This window comes from Topomyia yanbarensis, chromosome 2 (genome assembly GCF_030247195.1).
Source record: "Topomyia yanbarensis strain Yona2022 chromosome 2, ASM3024719v1, whole genome shotgun sequence".
NCBI classification, from domain to species: domain Eukaryota; kingdom Metazoa; phylum Arthropoda; class Insecta; order Diptera; family Culicidae; genus Topomyia; species Topomyia yanbarensis.
Window position 1 is genome coordinate 303618073 of NC_080671.1, and position 18551 is coordinate 303636623.

At 37.0% G+C, this 18551-nt stretch overlaps 1 protein-coding gene across 3 annotated transcripts in view; it reads left to right on the top strand.

Moving 5' to 3' along the window:
- LOC131683423 (potassium voltage-gated channel protein eag) overlaps positions 1-18551 on the top strand; it is a 117757-nt gene that overhangs the window by 39361 nt on the left and 59845 nt on the right. For 2 of the 3 annotated variants that reach the window (XM_058965402.1, XM_058965400.1), the window contains exons 3-4: positions 4721-4841; positions 4895-5022. In XM_058965402.1, coding sequence (XP_058821385.1) covers positions 4721-4841; positions 4895-5022 — 249 coding nt within the window. The remainder of the gene's footprint in view (positions 1-4720; positions 4842-4894; positions 5023-18551) is intronic. The other variant, XM_058965401.1, reaches the window with a different exon arrangement.

The following is an 18551-nucleotide window of genomic DNA, read 5'->3' on the forward strand; positions in this document are numbered from 1 at the left end:
TAAACTGATTCTGGAAAGTTATTGATTGTTAAATAGATGTTAATTGGTATTATACAAAGTATTTCAATGTACTGTAAAATTCGAGTAACCAAAATTCGTATAATTCGTGTCCAACTAGAATAAAAGATTCTGAAAACCTTTAAAACTGCTCAAATTGTTTTATTTCAGCGCTTTGTCGACGTACAAAAAGTTTCATCCGTTCTATCACGTTGGAATATTGAACAATAAAAAAATGTTGCGAATTTTAGCTTAAAATAATTTGAAATAATTGCCAACTAGTTTTACAAAAAATGTATTTAAAATAAACAAACTCTTAAAACTAAAGTTTGCACATCCCAATCTAAAGGAAAATAAAAACTCGCTTGTAATTTATTACTTTTGCTCAAATCTGAAATTTATTTGTTTTATAAAAAATAGACACTTCACGAAGCTTCGTAAAAATAAGGTAAAGTCAAATTTCGTTTTTTTGTAGTTTTTGTACCCAAAAACCGATCAATATACTCAAAAAGTATAACAAACCAGTATTTTATAAGTTTAGAGTAAAAATCAGTTCAAACTAAAATGATTCGGTAGATTATTATGGTATAATAAGCGATCTAGGACAAAAAATTCGAGTGATCAAAGTCACCCCGCTGATCAAATCCCCCCGGTTTACGGTACATGAAATTCATATATTGTTTGCTGCTAACGAATGATTGGCACCTGGTAAATCACAAGGAAGCTATGCGGATGTCCAAAACCTTTGCTATGATCACAAAATTACGGTGGGATATGTTTTCTATGGCATGCATCTAAATTCCCGATTTACGCTAAAATTTACATAGAGGCATTGATTATCCATTGTGTCTAGTGTAATTATGGCGTAATTTACGTCAAAAATCCATTGCACACTATTTTTTCTACCGTAAGAGCTCAAATATTGTCAATTAACAACTTTCGAGAAATCCGTTTGTTTATCTCAACGATTTCTCCATAAGGAAATTGTCGACCTTTTTCTCTTTCTGTCGAGCTTGCTGCTTTAGAAATAACAATATCAAATTATCAGAATCTAAACTAGAAATCTCAAATAATTTCAACATGTCATCAATATTCGTGGCAACATTACAATATTGACAACGGAATAAAAATAAACAGTTGTCCATGGCAACCAAAACAATGCAGTAGTGCTACACTCGCTACAATCTACATTTTGTAGGTACTACACCATCGGTGTCGGTGTAAAAAAAGTGTAAAAAGTGTAACATCGATGTAATGAAATTTGCAAAAGTGGAACCGTTTCAGTATAACCACCGGTGTAGTGCAAATCAAAAACAAAAATCGCATTAGTTTCGAATCAAGCATATGCGATAATGACAATATCTATTTGGCTAGAAAAGATATGCAAGAATAAGCTCAAGGTATATTCTTCGTTAGTCATGCACATATTTGTTCAGAACTAGGACCAGGGGTGGACCTAGAAAATTTTCGGTGAAGGGGATCTATAACACTAGTTTACAAATTTTGGGGTGATTGCATGAAGTTAAGAAAAAAGGTCGTCAAACGGTGGGATAACAAAATTCTCACAAGTTTCCTATCTCATGCCTCCACGCGAGTCTAAGTCTATTGATGACATTTGGTCCTTAGACCAGCGACGGCTGGGTGCTATCAGCCTTCTGCCGATAGTAGCAGAATGAGAGGGTGCGAACAGATCTAGTCGAGAAAACATTGCCGTAAAAATGAATAGTTGATCGGAAATTAGCCCCAATACGACTAATCTGACTAGTATCTATGATCACGGGTCAACCCGTTTTGAAAATTCGCCGCGTCTGTTTTTATGAACCTAATTTCAAGCTCCGTTATTGCTAACAAGCCCGTGCATCAGGTTAACAATCCTTTATATATCCCTTCAGTGTTCGATAGTATCGCTCGTATACCTGTATTCTACAAACAATCCGATATGGAAAATAAGAAATACTTTCCTTGATTTATAACATCTCGCGCTATTTTTGCTTGTATAATGTGTTATCACTCGGTAGTTTTCAAGCCAATAAATATATCGTAGAGAAGAAGTAGCGAATTCTGTCCAAATACTGTTGCAATAAATAGTGATCTGGCCCATTACGCATACCAGATTAGCTTTTCTAGGCAATACTCCTACGGTCGGCTGTGTGGAGTTCAAATTGCTTTTGTTTAGGGAACATAATATACTCTCGGTAGCCGGCTGCCCAGAGTTTAAAAAGAACCAAAAACTTAACAAGATCTTCTCTTTTTCGAGTGATTGTGCACTCGAAGACTAACTAAACAACTACCTAATAAAATATGCTTTACAGGTCGCATCGCTTGCTTGGAGCGAATCCTAGACCTGATACCCTTCCAAACTATCAACTCCGCGACACCTATGGAAGAGTCTGATGAATCGTCGTCCTTCCGTTAAGTAGGTGGAGCATCATCACTTCCTGTCTACCTTATCCTTTATCCTTCCCCGTGAACGATGGAGATGGGGGCGGCCGGCAATGATGGCTATCATGCTGTTGAAGTTTTAATATGGGGCGGATTGGTATGAATTCCTACTTACCATTTCCTAAGCAACTCTTATTAGATAATCATCAGTCAAACATGATGAAGCCAGTGTGCAATCCGTCAAAAGTTAAGAAAAAAAGGTGTTTTCTAAGTCAATTTTGGGTCGCTGAACACGAAAATCATATCTATTTCCTTTTTCAAAGAACCGTTTTTGTGATTTTTTAAAAAACGTGTTTTGAGCACTTTTTGCAATTATTGGTCAATATCTCAGGAACAAATCTTCCGATTAACACAAACATTCGAAAGGTATTGATGTGTCCATTTCAAAAATGTATAACATGTTAGGATAAAATAACAATTTAGGGTTAAAAGCAACCAAAGTGAAAAAAGTAATGTTTGGTAAAACTACTCATTTTTAGTTGATTTTTCATAAAAAATAATTCGGCAAAAAAATATTTTAAATTCTTATACGACAGACAAAACGTGAATTTTAATCCTAAGGTCACGAAAATCCGATAAATACTGGTGATGTTATTAAGCACCGAGTGAAAATTGCTCTGTTTTTCACATATCTTTTTTGGTCTTAAATAAGATTACACTAGTTTACAAGAAAAATGAAGTTACGAGTTTTCTAGATTAATTTTGGGTAGCTGAACACAAAAATAATACTCTATTTCTCTTTCAAAGAAGTTCGAGTTAAAAAAACAAAACGTTTTTCTTTTGCTTCCTCTTTTTTGTTTTTGCTCTATTTTTTATTACAGAAAAATTAATTTTTCATATTTTCACTTAATTTTTCATATCTAATGTGACAAATTTTAACAATTTTAAGATAATCGCGATAAGCTAAGAAGAAAGGTTTTTTCAAAGTTAATTTTGGATCGCTGAACACGAAAACCTAGTCCATGTTTTTTTCAAAGAACATTTTCAAGATTTCTTTGAAAAAGGTATTGTTGGGCACTATTTTAGTTATTTGTCAATATCTCGTTCAAATAAAATCCGATCGAAACAGTTCGAAAGGTATTGATGTGCCCTTTCCAAAAATGTATAATATGCGTAGATCAAATGTACATTTATTATGATTACAATCGACAAAAGTAAAAAAAAAAGTCTAATGCTCGACCATTTTTATAATAATTGGAAATTATTTTTTGCCATACTTCTTGTTTATGGTTACATATTTCAAAAATTGGCAAAAGTTGAATGTAGCTGAAGAAATTATTTATCCAGTATTGTCATTATCTCATTTTTTGATGTTTTGCGACTTAGTCCGGTTTGACTTAACACCGACCAAATGTCCTTGCCAGACCATAAGCAACAGTTTTTGACGTTTTCTAGAGTGTATTATATGTTTTTCTTGTTGGCCGAGACTACAATTTATATGAGCGGAATTGAGTTCGCCTAAATTTAGAGTACCTTTTTCCGCGCAATGTAATTTCAGCGATAATACCTATTTATAAGTGCGCTGGCCATTTTGGCCCTATGAATTGTTCTTCAACACACTCTTTTTATTTTAGTGTTTACAAGTTTGAAAATGAAAATCAAACGCTTCGCTTCAAATTAGTTATACTGTCTACATTATGGTTTTAACGCAATCGCTAAGAAAATATGCAAAAATAGCGGCCACAAGGACGAGCGTTCTATTTTATTATTTTGCAGGTATATGAGCCGCCAGAAAAAAATTATTTTTTTCTCAGTCGGTATGAATAAACATAAGCAGCATATGTGTATGCCATGTTCAAATATTTTAACTACCCTGCTTCTGCAATTTGACAAATAGCTCAGAGTGCGCGGAATTCTAAACTGGGTGGAATTATGTGCCTTCATGGTATAAGGATTTTGCAGATCAGTTACCTCGCAAACAACGAATGAAATTGAACAACACGTTATTTTATTTTTATTGCAAAACAAAATAAATCACCCACATCTACTTGATTTCAAGAAATTTATTCGATAATCTTTTGATAAAGTGATCAATGTTCCCCGTTTTACGGCAAACGAAAAATCACATTGAAATGGCTTCATAAAAACCGTTCGGTACCACACTTCTCCATAGAATCTATAATTAGTGTTGACCAAATTAACTTTATAGCCCCCGAATTACCCTTAGATAATAGTTTCAGACAGTTTCAAATACTTTTGAGGCTATTTCATTTATACATACAGCGTATCCTCGATCCGAGATTCAAAATTAAAATAGATATCCGTTTCTTTGTTTTTGCAGCGGACAGTTCCTTTTTGTTGGCAAATGCTCAAATCGTCGATTTTCCAATCGTTTACTGCAATGAGGCCTTCTGTAAAATTAGCGGCTATAACCGAGCGGAGGTTATGCAAAAATCATGCAGGTAAGAGTTTGTTGAAGTTGATCAAAATTTCGCCTACGGTTTCGTTCTTTCAGGTGTGGCTTCATGTACGGTGAGCTGACGGAGAAAGAAACGGTAGCGCGGGTGGAGTACTCGTTGGAACATCAGCAGCATGATCAATTCGAAGTTTTACTCTATAAAAAGAATAGTAAGTTGAATTTAAGTAAGTCGTTATTCGTGTATTTAGTTTCTACTATGAATATTGTTGTGCTTGAATAAAACTTTTTCATTTAAAATTGAAGAGGGTGTGTGTTGAAAGGATTTCCATTAAAAGCTGAAAATTAATAAAACGTAAGCAAAACTTTCCATGATGTTTCGGGTTGACTTAGTGGAATGTTTAATCTCTCCGTTTTACTTCCCCTCTTTCATAAATGTACATGGCAAAACTACGCTTCAAAAATAAACTACGAAACGATGAACAAAATATTCTGAAGAACATCGCAAAATACTCAATAGGCGGCTCAATTTAACAGACCTTACATTAGTTGTGGAATTTGCGTTTCTTTCGCACATTTTTTCGGTTTAATGAGTTAGGTAAATACTGGCGCATTTGTAATTTTATTAATTTATCCTCCTGTAAATCGTAAATCGTGGCGGCCGTGATAAAGATGTTAGTCGTCATGCTGCTTCTTGTTGGATTTCGGAGTACAATCGACCATACGATGATGGCCAGGGATATTTTTCGAATCCTTGACGCAAGGATAAGACTATTTTTTTATATAATTTGACTCGGACTGCTCCAATAAAACGCGTGCACAAAAAGGACTAATTTTTCGAGGTTACAACTCATTTTTAAAAATTATGTCAGCCCCCCCCCCCCTATAAAATTGCTGAAAAAATCAGGGAGCAAATAGTTTTTTTTTCTAATAACTAAAATTAAAAAAATTGTCACGTTCTGTGAATTCTCAATGGAAAGGCTAATACAGACCACCGACTTATGAATCGATTCCATTTTAAACGCAACAATCGATAGAGATCGGTTGTTGCATTCGAAAATGATTTCGATAAGGAAACAATCTGAATTCAAATCATACTCCTGGCGATTTATATGTGGTTCAATATTCAATATGCGTGAGATTTACCTAAAGGCTTTTGACATTTAAAGATTTCATATGGGATCGTAGTGTGTATACCGTATTTCCGCAGACATGAACTTCACCAGATCAAATTCTGCTTCCAATTAAGACTAAGCTTGTGAAAATCGAATAAGCCGTTTGCCAAGGAGCCGAAGAGACCTTAATTCTGAAATATTCCAAGAAGCAGAAACTTTGTTGTAGACGCTGGAATCAAAAGGTCTTTGTCTGTTCATCAGCGATTAAGAAAGCTCATGCAAAGCGAAATGTAGATCTTACAAACAAAGGTACCATCAGCACTTACAGCAGGGAGAGCCGGCAATCTATTCTCAATGTCAATTTTTGTAGCCTTGGAGTGACAGAAAAGATGGAATGAGAGGTGTGCGAGATATCATCCATCAAGCGATCTGGTACAGTATTGGTAACAGGACACGGTTTGAATAACGTGGGAGATATATAAATAACAGAAGATGGTAAACAGCTATCACAAGGACATGTCCGTCGAAGAACTTAAATTTAAGGGCATCTTCTTCAACCTAAATGCAAAAGAGTTACGGATGCAATACGATAACTACCGATCTCCGTATAAGTTGCCTCCGAGCTTGGAGAAGAAGTTAGAGGGCACGTAATGACACCTAAAGAGGAAAACGAGCTGCAAAAACCGCTCTCAACAAAGCAGTCAAGCTGAACAAGAAAGCCTCCATTGATGAGCCAATCCGAATTCTCGAGCGGACGCCTACAGGCTGATCGAGATGCCGAAAGCCATGAAAGTGAAGAAGGACCCAGGACCAGCCCTAAATTTGGTGCTGAAAACAGCGATATATGAGAACCTGGATATGCTCAGAATGATCCGGTAACTGGAAGCGATAGAAGATGATGACTGTTAGAGAGAGTAATCCTGAATAAGCTAACCAACAACACGGACCGTGTGTAACGAGTACATATATGCCTATAGGTTGTCTGCAGCGTTGTATACAAATATTGTCTGCAATGTTGTATACAAATAAATTGATGCTGACGAATTTAATTTAATATTCCACAAAATATTTTTGGAAAAATATTCTCTGATCACTACATTGAGAACTGTGTTTAAAGCGTCTTGAGAACTTTTGGAAAATTGTGGGAAGGGGATCTTGTAACTTATCTCTTAGCCAAAATCCCATAGTTGTCAAATTACTTCAATGTAAAATAAAATAACTGTCTGAATTATTATGAGCTCATTTTTGGAAAGATGCTTCAAAATATGGATTAGAGACAATTTTTCGAATGGGAATCTAAATTTGAATAGGTTGATTGCATATAAAACATAAGCTTGTTTACCGAAAACTTACATACATTTCAACATTTGCTGAAAATGTATTTTTTAGATTGTGTAGAGTTTAGACAACAATTCAATATGGTTAACAACAAGAATAACATTTCAGAAACTAGTTGAAAGCTGATGTAATTTTGTCTCTAGCAGGTCAGGATCGGTTTTATGAGCATTGGATTTTTGTTGTATTATCAACTATATGAATAGCCTCTTAGCAGGATGCAATGAATGGCGTACTAAAATTTTGTGTGCTACGTACTAGTACTGCAAGTTGTGAGGTTGACTAATGAAGAAAAGTAAAATTAATGCTCGATAAATTTTTAACAGTCACGATCACATTCATTCGAAACTGCCAAATTTCGATGTTAAGTAACATAGAAGAATTTAAAAACGTAAAACTGTTCATCTGCTGATATAATAATTTTGACGGTTAATCCTCCTAGAAGTAATTATAGAGAAGAATTACTCTTCAAGCAAATTTAGGTCGAGACTTAATGTCTTCAGCAAAGTTTTCGAAAGTGCTATTTCAAAAAACTTTGTCAAAGACATAAATATCGCACATATTCAGAGTATCGAAATATAGTAGTAGAAAACCTTTACAACAAGCTATTCTGAAATTACTGTATTTGATAAATCTCTTCTGCGGTAATTAAATAATAAATTCACATTGCGTTCAAGGTGCCTTTGAAGCTTACAAAAAATAAGGGAACTGGATTTAAAACAAATAATTCCCAGACTCAAAAACACAAAGAGTGATTCCATTTTCAGGAGCTAGCATCAATTCGGTGCTAGCTTACTCCGCCCACCAAGTTAGTGTCGGATTCTGATGAGATGAAGTCGAAACGCAAGTTTCAGTTCCATCCATCCATAATTTCGTTATAGGTTTTGTGTTCTCAACTCGCAATGATTGTTTCAAACAATGTTATCCGTAGCGCAGAAAAAAATAGTTTTCACCTAAATTTTTCTTCACTAAGGAGAAATATAGCATGCCCAGTCCATTTAAATCCCTATATGTTGAATTCATGTAGCCTGCATATTTTCAACAAAATTGTTTGAAATGACATTATCAAAAACTTTGCTGAAGGCACCATGTCTCTTAATATTTTTGAAAAATTAATTCACCATAATTACCTCTATGAGAATAAATCACTAAAATTTCTATATCAAAGCAGGCGCTGTTTTATGTTGATAACTTCCCGAAGTTGTCAAACCTTCAAAGTCAAGGATTATTATATTAGGTGATCTTGAACGTTGAAATTTTTTTAGATCATTTATCCCACTTTAAAAGATCGCAATTTTTCACTTCATTGACATATTATACAAGAAAATAATCTATAGAGGTTTGAAAACTGTTCCATGTTGATCCTTCTTGTTTGTAGACTGGAATGACGTCTGTTAGACTACTTATGTTTTTGAGTTTTCAATAATTTATCAAACTCATATTAAATTTTAAGATTTTTTCAAAAAAATTGCGATTTTCATCAAAACCCCCTCCAAACCAAATTTCTGGCTACGCCACTGGCATGTTAAATAAGTAATGAATATTGAATAAATAATTTCAAGTTGAATTTAAAGATTTGGTCGACTATTAAGTCGACACAAATCTTCAATTGGGATTACCGCATACTACGCTCCCATATAGGATAGGACTTGGCATAATAATATAAGTAAATGAGTTCCTAGCATTCGTCTACCAATGAGACTGCTACCGACGCACCCGCTGATACGATGAAGATTTGCTACCGATTGAGGCCACTGACCCTTACGCAATGTGCTGGGGAAAGATTCTTTTTCGCTCTGTCATGTGGGAGGGAAGCGGCTTGGTATGATTAAAACTGTCCGTGCTGCAATTTGGGATTTCGTGCATTTGAATACGATTTTCAAGAACTTCGCTAAGCAAGTTCCGGTACGAAGATTACCAAATGCCCGGTTAATCTGAGGATTCCCAATGCTAGATTTCTCACTTTGGTCTGACTAGTGGAAGAGGCAGGAGTTGTCCGTTTGTAAAGTTCGCGTCGTGGCGTGTTTAAAAAGCTAGATAGAATCCCATTCAGTGGCAGTCAGTGTAGGCAGTGTCGTGTGCGTATTTGTGAGTTTAAAGATTCGCAACGGTCAAACGCCCAACACACCACACAATACCGCTAGTGACAGCTTCTGACCCCACCGTCAGCTCTGAAGGTTTCCCGGCGGTACACGTGGCCGGAAGAGGGTCGCTGACGTCATCAACGCGCCCTTGGCAGGGCGGACCAGTCGACACGCTACGATCGGCAACCAACATCTACGTTTTCGGTTCGACCGGAATTTGCGGCGTTCGTACCACGTCGAGCGAATCTGGGGTGACGACTTCGGCACAGGTTCCAGGCAGACAGACAGCAGAGAAACAGCTCCGTCGTCATCCGCAGAATGCAGTAAGCAGCACGTAACGTCAAAAGGTCGTGAGTAAAATAAATGCACGTTTTCCGTTTGTGATTGTCCATGCGCATGTGACCAAAACAGGGCCGCTACCCTAAGTAAAAAGCGAGCCTTTCGTAGTACCGGCCGCTTGCATACAGCAGGCCGAGAAAAAGCACACAAAGAGAACACACGAGGCACGAAAATAGACGCCACACAGTGATCACAATAATATGTAGGAGATAGACAATGGGAAAGGGAAAGGAAATGACATGAGATTTGGCCTAGTAGATGAATGAACAAAGAGGTATGTGTTAGGTTGGAAAAATAAAAATTGTAAAAGCTCATGTGAAACTTTGAAACTGTACAAAGGCATCCCTGAAATAGTCTCGTCTTGTTCGTTGTGCTGGTTTTTTTTTTCATGTCGTCGGTTTTCGTCTAATTATTTTTTTGTAGTTTGCTGTTTACTGGAGAGGTTGACGCCGAGAACAACCGGGACAAATCCCAATTCTTTCATTTTGTCAGTCTGTGGGGGGGATTTGTAGACTTTGCCAGTGATGAGAAAACCCGTGGCGACGGACATTGTATTTGAATGTACGGGCATCCTGACTGCAGTTTAGGTCTTTAGGTCGAGTACATAACGACACGTTTTGAGTCAGCTAGCTCGCTTCCCTTCCCGTATTAGGGATAAATAGAACCTTCCCTTGAAAGGTCTCAGGCCGGACAAACCTTCATCTGGTGAGTGGTCTCTAAATTAGAGAGTGGCGCTTAAATCACCCACTTAACAGCGGGAGCGATTCGGCTGGCCAGTTACATAGAACGGCGTGTCATAAAATTCGGCTTTCTTATAGGCAGATCTACAGTGAATTTCATCCGAATGGTTGTGGGAGCTGTGCAGGGTGCAATGAAAATGATATCACTATTGCGTGGTGTGTACCTAATGCTAGAAGAATGCTTCAATAGTACTAGCTGCGAAGCAATCGCCCATTCGCTGTACAGCATGAGTCACTCTGCAGGTTATTGCAGAGCTACTTTCAGTACGAACACTGATCTACGAGACAGAGAAGGGAAAATGACAACTATGACTGACTTTCCTTGACTCGACGCTGTGGAAGTATTGAAGCTGAACCTTCCCAGAGATGTAACGATTTTCGGTTGCAGTGTTGTGCCAAGCAATCGGAGAATCACTAGAAGAGATGGAGGCACTCGACACGGACACGATTGGCAATTATAAAACAGAGTTGATGTTGACTAGCAGCCAAAAGAAAACAAGAAAATCGCGGTTGGAGAACATATCATCGACTCGAACTTTTAAAGTCACGACGATTATGCTAAGGAGAAGACTGTGAGAGCTACCACAGCTTTGGTTAAGGCGCCAGTGTACCGGGCACCACGAGCCATCTGGAATCGCCGGATCGAAGCCCGTGAGCAGACTAGTTCCATCATCAGGGACTAGAGCAAGTAGATCGACTGAAGCGCCAGCGGTGGATCGTCGAGTTTTCAGCGAACGGGAAGTAGCGAACCAGAAGCTACGCTCCATCCGGTATCGCCGAACTGACCTCGTCAAGTACTGGTTGTTCCTTTGATTTGGATTTATGAACTATCCATGTAGATTGCGACAAAACTGGAAGCTAATGACTCACGCAACGGGCATTGGTTTCGGGAGAAAATTCGCCACCAAGGAATAAATGACTCATTGAGATGGCTCGCGAAGACAGGAACTACATGAAACGGGAGCCAAATGGCTCACTGAAGTTCACCGCTGCGATTAGCCGAATAGGTGTTCTAGTCTAGTCTAGTCTACACATACACAGCCAATACATGTAGGGATCCTGGAAAATTGCAAACATTCGCCTACAATTTTTCTTGTCAATATTAATGTTTGTGGTTCATATACTATGTGACACAAACATTAAAGCGGCCAGGCCAACTGTGCAGCGTACAAAATGAAGATGATTCAAAATAATACGGCAATCAAATTATTCATTTAATGAAGAATTTGATCAACGAATCATTTTGAACCTTGAAAAAGGAAGAAACGTGGACAACCGTACACAACCGTTTCAATTTGATAGGGGTTTGATAAATCGTTGGGAGTGACTTGGCTAAGAGGGTTAACGTCACTCCTTTGGTCCTAAGTTCCTAGGATGGGGCAGAGCTTATTAGACCTGCCCTGCCTATAAAGCCAAGGTTATAGCGCCTTTACTCGCTCTCTGGAATAATGATAAAGAAAATTGTCGAAATGCGATTAGCCGAATAGGTGTTCGGAGCTAAACGGCTCTAATGTATCATTTTGTGGCAAAGACAATCCATCTTGTATTCCTCAGATAGCATGTCCTGGACAAGATATAATCATTTTTATACACAGACACACCGCAAGTGCCACCATTAAATCTGAAATAGATTGTTAAAATGATGTGAACGGAACAAGCGATGGAAATTTCAACAAAAGAACATTCCATTCGAAATATTTCGTGATCTCGATCTTGTACAGGGTAACTATCTTTGGAAAACTTGTTCGGAAGTTCAAGAGCTAGCCTATGGAAGACCAAATAGTTTTCAACTCTACCACTAGGTAGTGCCAGTGATCATGCTATTTTTTTAGTTCGCTTTATCTCAAGACCGAATCAGCCTCCCCACGACATAACTCTTTGATGTAGTCTCGTGGGGCAGAAGGAAAGAAGAAAAGTAAGGACTATTTAGTGGTTAGGCACGAAAGTTAGTCACACCCATTGCCAATGCGCCTTTGAAACGGTTCAACCTTACTACATGCGTAGTGATCACAACGCGCACTCTTCTAACTAGAATGAGGGTTAAAAGAAACGTTAGAGCTCTGTGATATGTGACACCACCACGTAAATTAAACTGGAGCCAAGAAACAGACAGATCTCCATGTTGATGTACAGATGTTGACAGTAGTCAACATTTAATGGGCCCAGCCGCTTTTAGGCTCATGCCACCCATACTCTTGCATTGGGTTGTTTAAAGTTTATCAAAGCGACATGTTGACTTGAAAAAATGACCGTCTAGCATGGGGCTGTTCCTAACCTAATTGCGTGAAGCTGGTTACAATGGGAATCGAAGTGTCACATTCGAAATGTAAATGTCCTACAATATTGTGTATAATTCTATATCATTTGAGTATTGGTCGACGAGTTTAACGAAGAAGTTATACGAAACTCAATTTGTTTATTAAAAAATGGCAAAATGAATGGATTTGACTATTTTATTGGTGAAAACACGTAAAGCCAATGAAAAACAAAGATAAATTAGTTTGATTGGTTATCACATTGAATTTTAGGGCCAATTTACCATCAGACATGTTTTGGAAATATTTTTCTACAATATACGTTTTATGAAACTATTTGCAAAAGAAAGTGCAAGACCAACGATTGATGCTGCTTCAATGTTTCGGCAGCAAGCGCATAAACCAACTCGCGAACTTTATAAATCACTAAACGTGCAAAGATTGGAAATCCTTCAAACTCCTTCTCTAGGACGAACCATCGAATAAATTTGCGTCGATAATACTGCTATTCTTGCAGCAAATTCCAAGCATCTAGTTCCTCAGGCCCTGATGGAGTTCCCTCGATTTTTGTTAAAAAGTTCATCAGAGGGCTTCTTGAACCACTTCGGTGAGTATTCGTGCTATCAATCACTACTGGAACATTCCCTTCCTGCTGAAAAACCTCGGATTATCGGAGAATCTCGTGTTTAAGCGTCGTATCAACACTATTCGAACTGGTTGTTTTAGATCCTATGTTCTTTCACTGCAAACACGACATTGCAAATGATTAACACGGTTTATTGCCTTAACGATTGACAACGACTCTCTCGTTCACAACATATGAATGGCTGGCGTTCAAAAGGGGCTAACCCACATTTATTCCGAAATCGACATTTTTGCATTTTTTGATAGTGCTAAGTAATCCATGTGTACTGCCATTTAAGAAATTTTAAAACAATTTTCAGATTTTTTGCTATTAGAAGTCAAAGTTGACCATGGAGGTAACCCCAGTACTAGCTAGTGGGGCAACCCCACATTAAGTCTTAAGGAAATTCAAATTTTCTCGTTCGTTTTCCAAGGTTTTAAGAAAAAGTAGTATATCAATTCGCAATCAGTAAATTTTATGTTATAGCTCACATATCGGTGAATTCGATATAATACTGTTTTAGTTGAATTTCATTGTACTTTGACGGTTCGGCACGTTCCTGAAGGTGCGTGCCGCTCACACACTAGATATGTATAGCTATTTCAGATCTAATATATTTTTCTTGCACAAATGTATATTATTGAGCGTATTTTTCGAAAGTTCCGTTGAATGTGTCATGTCTCTACATTGAAAGTTAACCGAGCAATAAGGGATCAAGAGAAAAACGGTGCATTGTGGTCGGAAAGTTAAAAAAAACGTGGAACTAATTGTTATCTTTCGTTATAGAGTCATGGTGTCTACGGAAAAGTTGATGTATGTCACTTAGCGCTTTATTTGGTTAAATCATACTAGTTCAGAATTCAGTTGCTAGGGCGGCACTGTTATCAACTTGTTAATAAAGCTAGATAGAAATGTGGTATCTTCGAGAAAGTTGTAGGTCCTATCATTTAAAACATATCTTCTGAAGATGCAAACTTTGTAGCTCCTGTATATTTCGAGATAGAGAAGGTTTTAGTTAAAACATTTACTTACAGAATATTTTTTTCAAAAATTCGCCATGTTTCAAAACTTGTAGGACCTACAAAGTTGGTATTTTCAGATAATATATTTACAACTACATGACAGACAACTTTGCCCTAGACACCATCTTTCTATCTTGTTCCACTAAAAAGTTGATAACAGCGTCGCCTTAGCAACTGAATTCCGAACTAATATTAAGTGATCAAATAAAGCGCTAGATGTCGGACAACAACTTTGCAAAAGACATCATAACTCTAAAACGAAAGATAAAGAAAGGACATTCGAATTGTAGGTTAGCCCCTCTTGGACGCTTGGTTCGCCCGGGATTACCCCACCGAACTACGGAAATGCCGGTGAATTGAAAGGTAGAACATGTAATGATCTTATTTTTTCTAGACACCATGGGAAAACACTACTAATAAAAACGTATATTTTTACAATAAGAACAATGTTAATTTGGAAATGCGGTAGTTTTTCCCTTTTCCTGTAAAAAATGCAACATGTGGTTTAACCCCTTTTGAACTCCAGCCATTCAAATGTACACGATGGATTGCAAACCGATGCTATTTACATGGATCTATCTGCGGCCTTCGACAAAATCAACCACGATAGAGCAATAGCGAAGCTTTCACGATATTCATGGACAACTCCTGCGTTGGTTTCATTCCTACCTCGATGGAATGAAACTCCAAATCAGCAAGGACTGTCGATTTGCACCATTCTTCGCTACATCCAGCATCCCACAAGGAAGCTATCTCGGTCCAGTAATATTTCTCCTTTACTTTAATGACTTCAATATTAAATTACAAGGACCCCGCCCTTCTTTGGCCGACAACATGAAAAATTTCCACAAATACGGGATAAAACCGATGCCGATTATCTTCAGAGTGAACTGGAGAGCTTTAGTACGTGGTGTAACTTAAACAGAATGGTTTTGAATCCGAGTAAATGCTCAATCGTTACGTTCACGCGCAGTTTAACTACCATTTATTCGACTAGAGCGGTCCAAGACACTCTCATGTTAACGATCTTGGAGTCATCATGGGTTCAGCACTTACGTTCGAACCACATACTTCATGCATCGTGGATAAGGCATCAAGACAGCTTGGGTTCATTTTCCGAAGAGCGAAATTTTTTGGGACTGCTACTGTTTAAACTCTAGAGTACTGTTCTGCTATTTAAAATATTGATGTGCTATTTGGGATCCATACTACCAGAGCGGCGTTGACAGAATCAACGCCGGTTCATACGTTTTGCACTCCGCCGTTTTCCTTGGCAAAACAAGTTTGAGCTGCTGAGCTACGAAAACCGTTGTCAGTTAATACCGCTCAACACTCTGGGCATCCGGAGCGACTGCTCTCGAGTCCTGTTCGTCTCGGACTTACTGTCTGTCAGAGTGGATTGCCCTACAATCCTCGGACGCCTGGATCTTCAAGACCTCGTTCGACCTCTACGTTGTAACTCTCTTCTGCGAGTTCCGTTCAGGAGAACCCACTATGGTCGCAGAACGCTGTTACTGGACTTCAGTGTATTTTTAACAGTGTGGCGATTTCAACCTGACGAGGAGTACGATTAAGGCTAAAATATTATCTATTCTGAAATGTAATTAGTTCAAACAATCAGTATTGGGGCCAAGTGGTCTGTTGGTGAAGGTACAACAAATAAACAATAAACAACAATAAACATCACCAATTGCTGAAATTAAAACAACTCCATGCAAGAGCATGGGTCTAGAAGAGGCTGGGCCCACAATATTTATTTATTTATTCTTATTTTTCATCTGACCTTTGTTGGTCTACATGAAATGTAGTTGAATGGGAAAAGCCCATTTCAGGATATACTTCAGAAGCAATCCTCAAATGGGCGTAAAAACCCATTATCTTTTCACATATTCACACCTGATTACAATGGATTCACACAACAATAAAATATAATAACATAGTACACAGCATTACATAAATAAAAAATACAAATATCACAAAAAAATGAATCTTAAAATCTAAGTCAACCTGTTGACTTCTGTCAACACCTGTACATCAACATAGAGATGCCACCCCCTGGTTAGGAATGATCGGCCCCGCGCGAAATTTAACTTTTATAATTTATTTCTCGCATCAATAAAAATTCTAAATTTGTATTGATGCGAGAAATAAATTTCAAAATTGCATATTAATTTTAGTGGTTTTAAAATAGTTTATATAAGAAAAACGAGTTTAATCCACCTAATAGTGTGATGAGATGTTTCTTATAACACTTATGACTCTCTTCGGATATTATATCGATTAAAAACATTTACAACACGATGCTTCGCGATGTTTTTGATAACACATACTACACGGGGCAGTGGCAGGCCTCAAGGAAACGCTCAAATCAACATCTTCGGATATTATATTGATCAAATTAGCATGGGATAACATCTTTACGAGAAATTTCAAAAGTCAAATCATATCAAAGGAAAACGAAAAAAATGTCCTTTGAAATAGGCGAACAATCCACTTAATGCTTTGTGAATAAAATATTTAAGTTCTTCATTCAATGCATTATGTATGGAAAACTCAATTTACTTTTAGGGTCTATATTTGTGCTGGCCCAAAAACTTAAAAAAAAACTATTGCGTATATTTAAAGTACATATCATTGATAGCGTTTGTTCAAATTTTCATGGCGATCTGAGAACTGGAACTGAAATTGCAGATCTGTATAACACGCCACCTCAACGCGATTACTTCGTTTCGATATCGAATTTTTCTGAAAATGACCTCACAGTGAGCAATACATTTCGATTCACAAAAGCTAGTGGTTTAACATAGGATTTTGATTTGAACCAGTATTACTAATTCTAATGCCAATAAAACAAATTAGGACTCTCAGTACCTGAAAACCGTCACCATTATTGTACCATTTTTTCGCGAAACCCTTCATTAAATCATTAATGAATACTTAAAACTAACATTTGTTTTAGCTCCATATTCTTCAGTTGAGCGATTCACGTTCACCGTAAGCGACGAAAAAACTACGTTGTGGAGCGAAAGACATAGTTTCGATTATTTAAAATTTTCGTAAGTCTGATAATATTCACACAAGTGCTTCGTAATATACACACCCTTAAGTATATTTTTTTCATTTGCCTGAAATTGCATTAGGGTCTTAAAAGTGATATGTACAAATATGCAAAGCGGCAATGACACATGAATATTCAAATTTTCAATATTGAAACAACGCCTGTTATGTATACCTTGAGAGTATTGAAAACTTTAATTGTGTTTTCTACAAACCACATTTTTAACGATGGCCGAAAACAATAACTCAAACAAACGTTTTTTATCGTTCTGAAATTTTCACAGTGTATTTGAAATTGCTTTCTCCAGCGACGGACGCAGGATTTCATTTTTTATTGCATTTTTTGATGTGTATACAAAAGATTTTTATAAAATTTTCAACTTTTTTCTATTTAAAAGAGTACCATTTCGCAATAAAATGAAGTGAAAATATCGTTTTTTGTTATGTTTTTGGCTCGAGATAGATTTCCGGTAGTGGACCTTTTCCAAAATATCTTTGTCTGTGGGAAAATATTGTTCAGCCACAATCTTGTGTTGAATAAAATTGACACTTTAGTTTTTGTACACCAAAACTAATATTACAAAACCCATTTTACAGGATCTTGATTTAATTCGATTCGATTCTTTACAATGTATCAAGTAAAATTTCTGAAATATGCCTATATTTTCGTGCTCCACAGTGGTGTAACCTCTTAATAAAATTTTGCAATCTTGGTTACAGAAAATACTTAAAATTTCTAATCTTTGACGATCCGCTGCATATATAAACCCGGCTATACAAGATCGAAAAAATCTAGTTTTTTGCTTACGGTGATAGATAAATTGAAAAAGATTCTAACAAAGATTTTAATCGTTTCTGTGACACGTTAGTGACAACAATTCATACCATAAATAGGTTATTCCTAGAAGACCGCGGAAAAACGCATACGGAAAATCAAAGAGAAGGCATACTTACGTAAATCAGAAATCTTTGTTGTTTCAATGATTTCAACAAGAACTACCAGCTGCACTTTTCCAGCAACGAAATATTTCTTAACTCCACTATTTTGTGAAATTTTTCTAGGAAAATTTTTATTTTAACTTTCCAAATGTGTGTGCGAGTATATATATAAATTTTCAAAATGTTAGGACGTTTCTTTCCTTTTCAAAAAACACGAAAACAAGCCTCTTTTTTGTTTCCCAAAA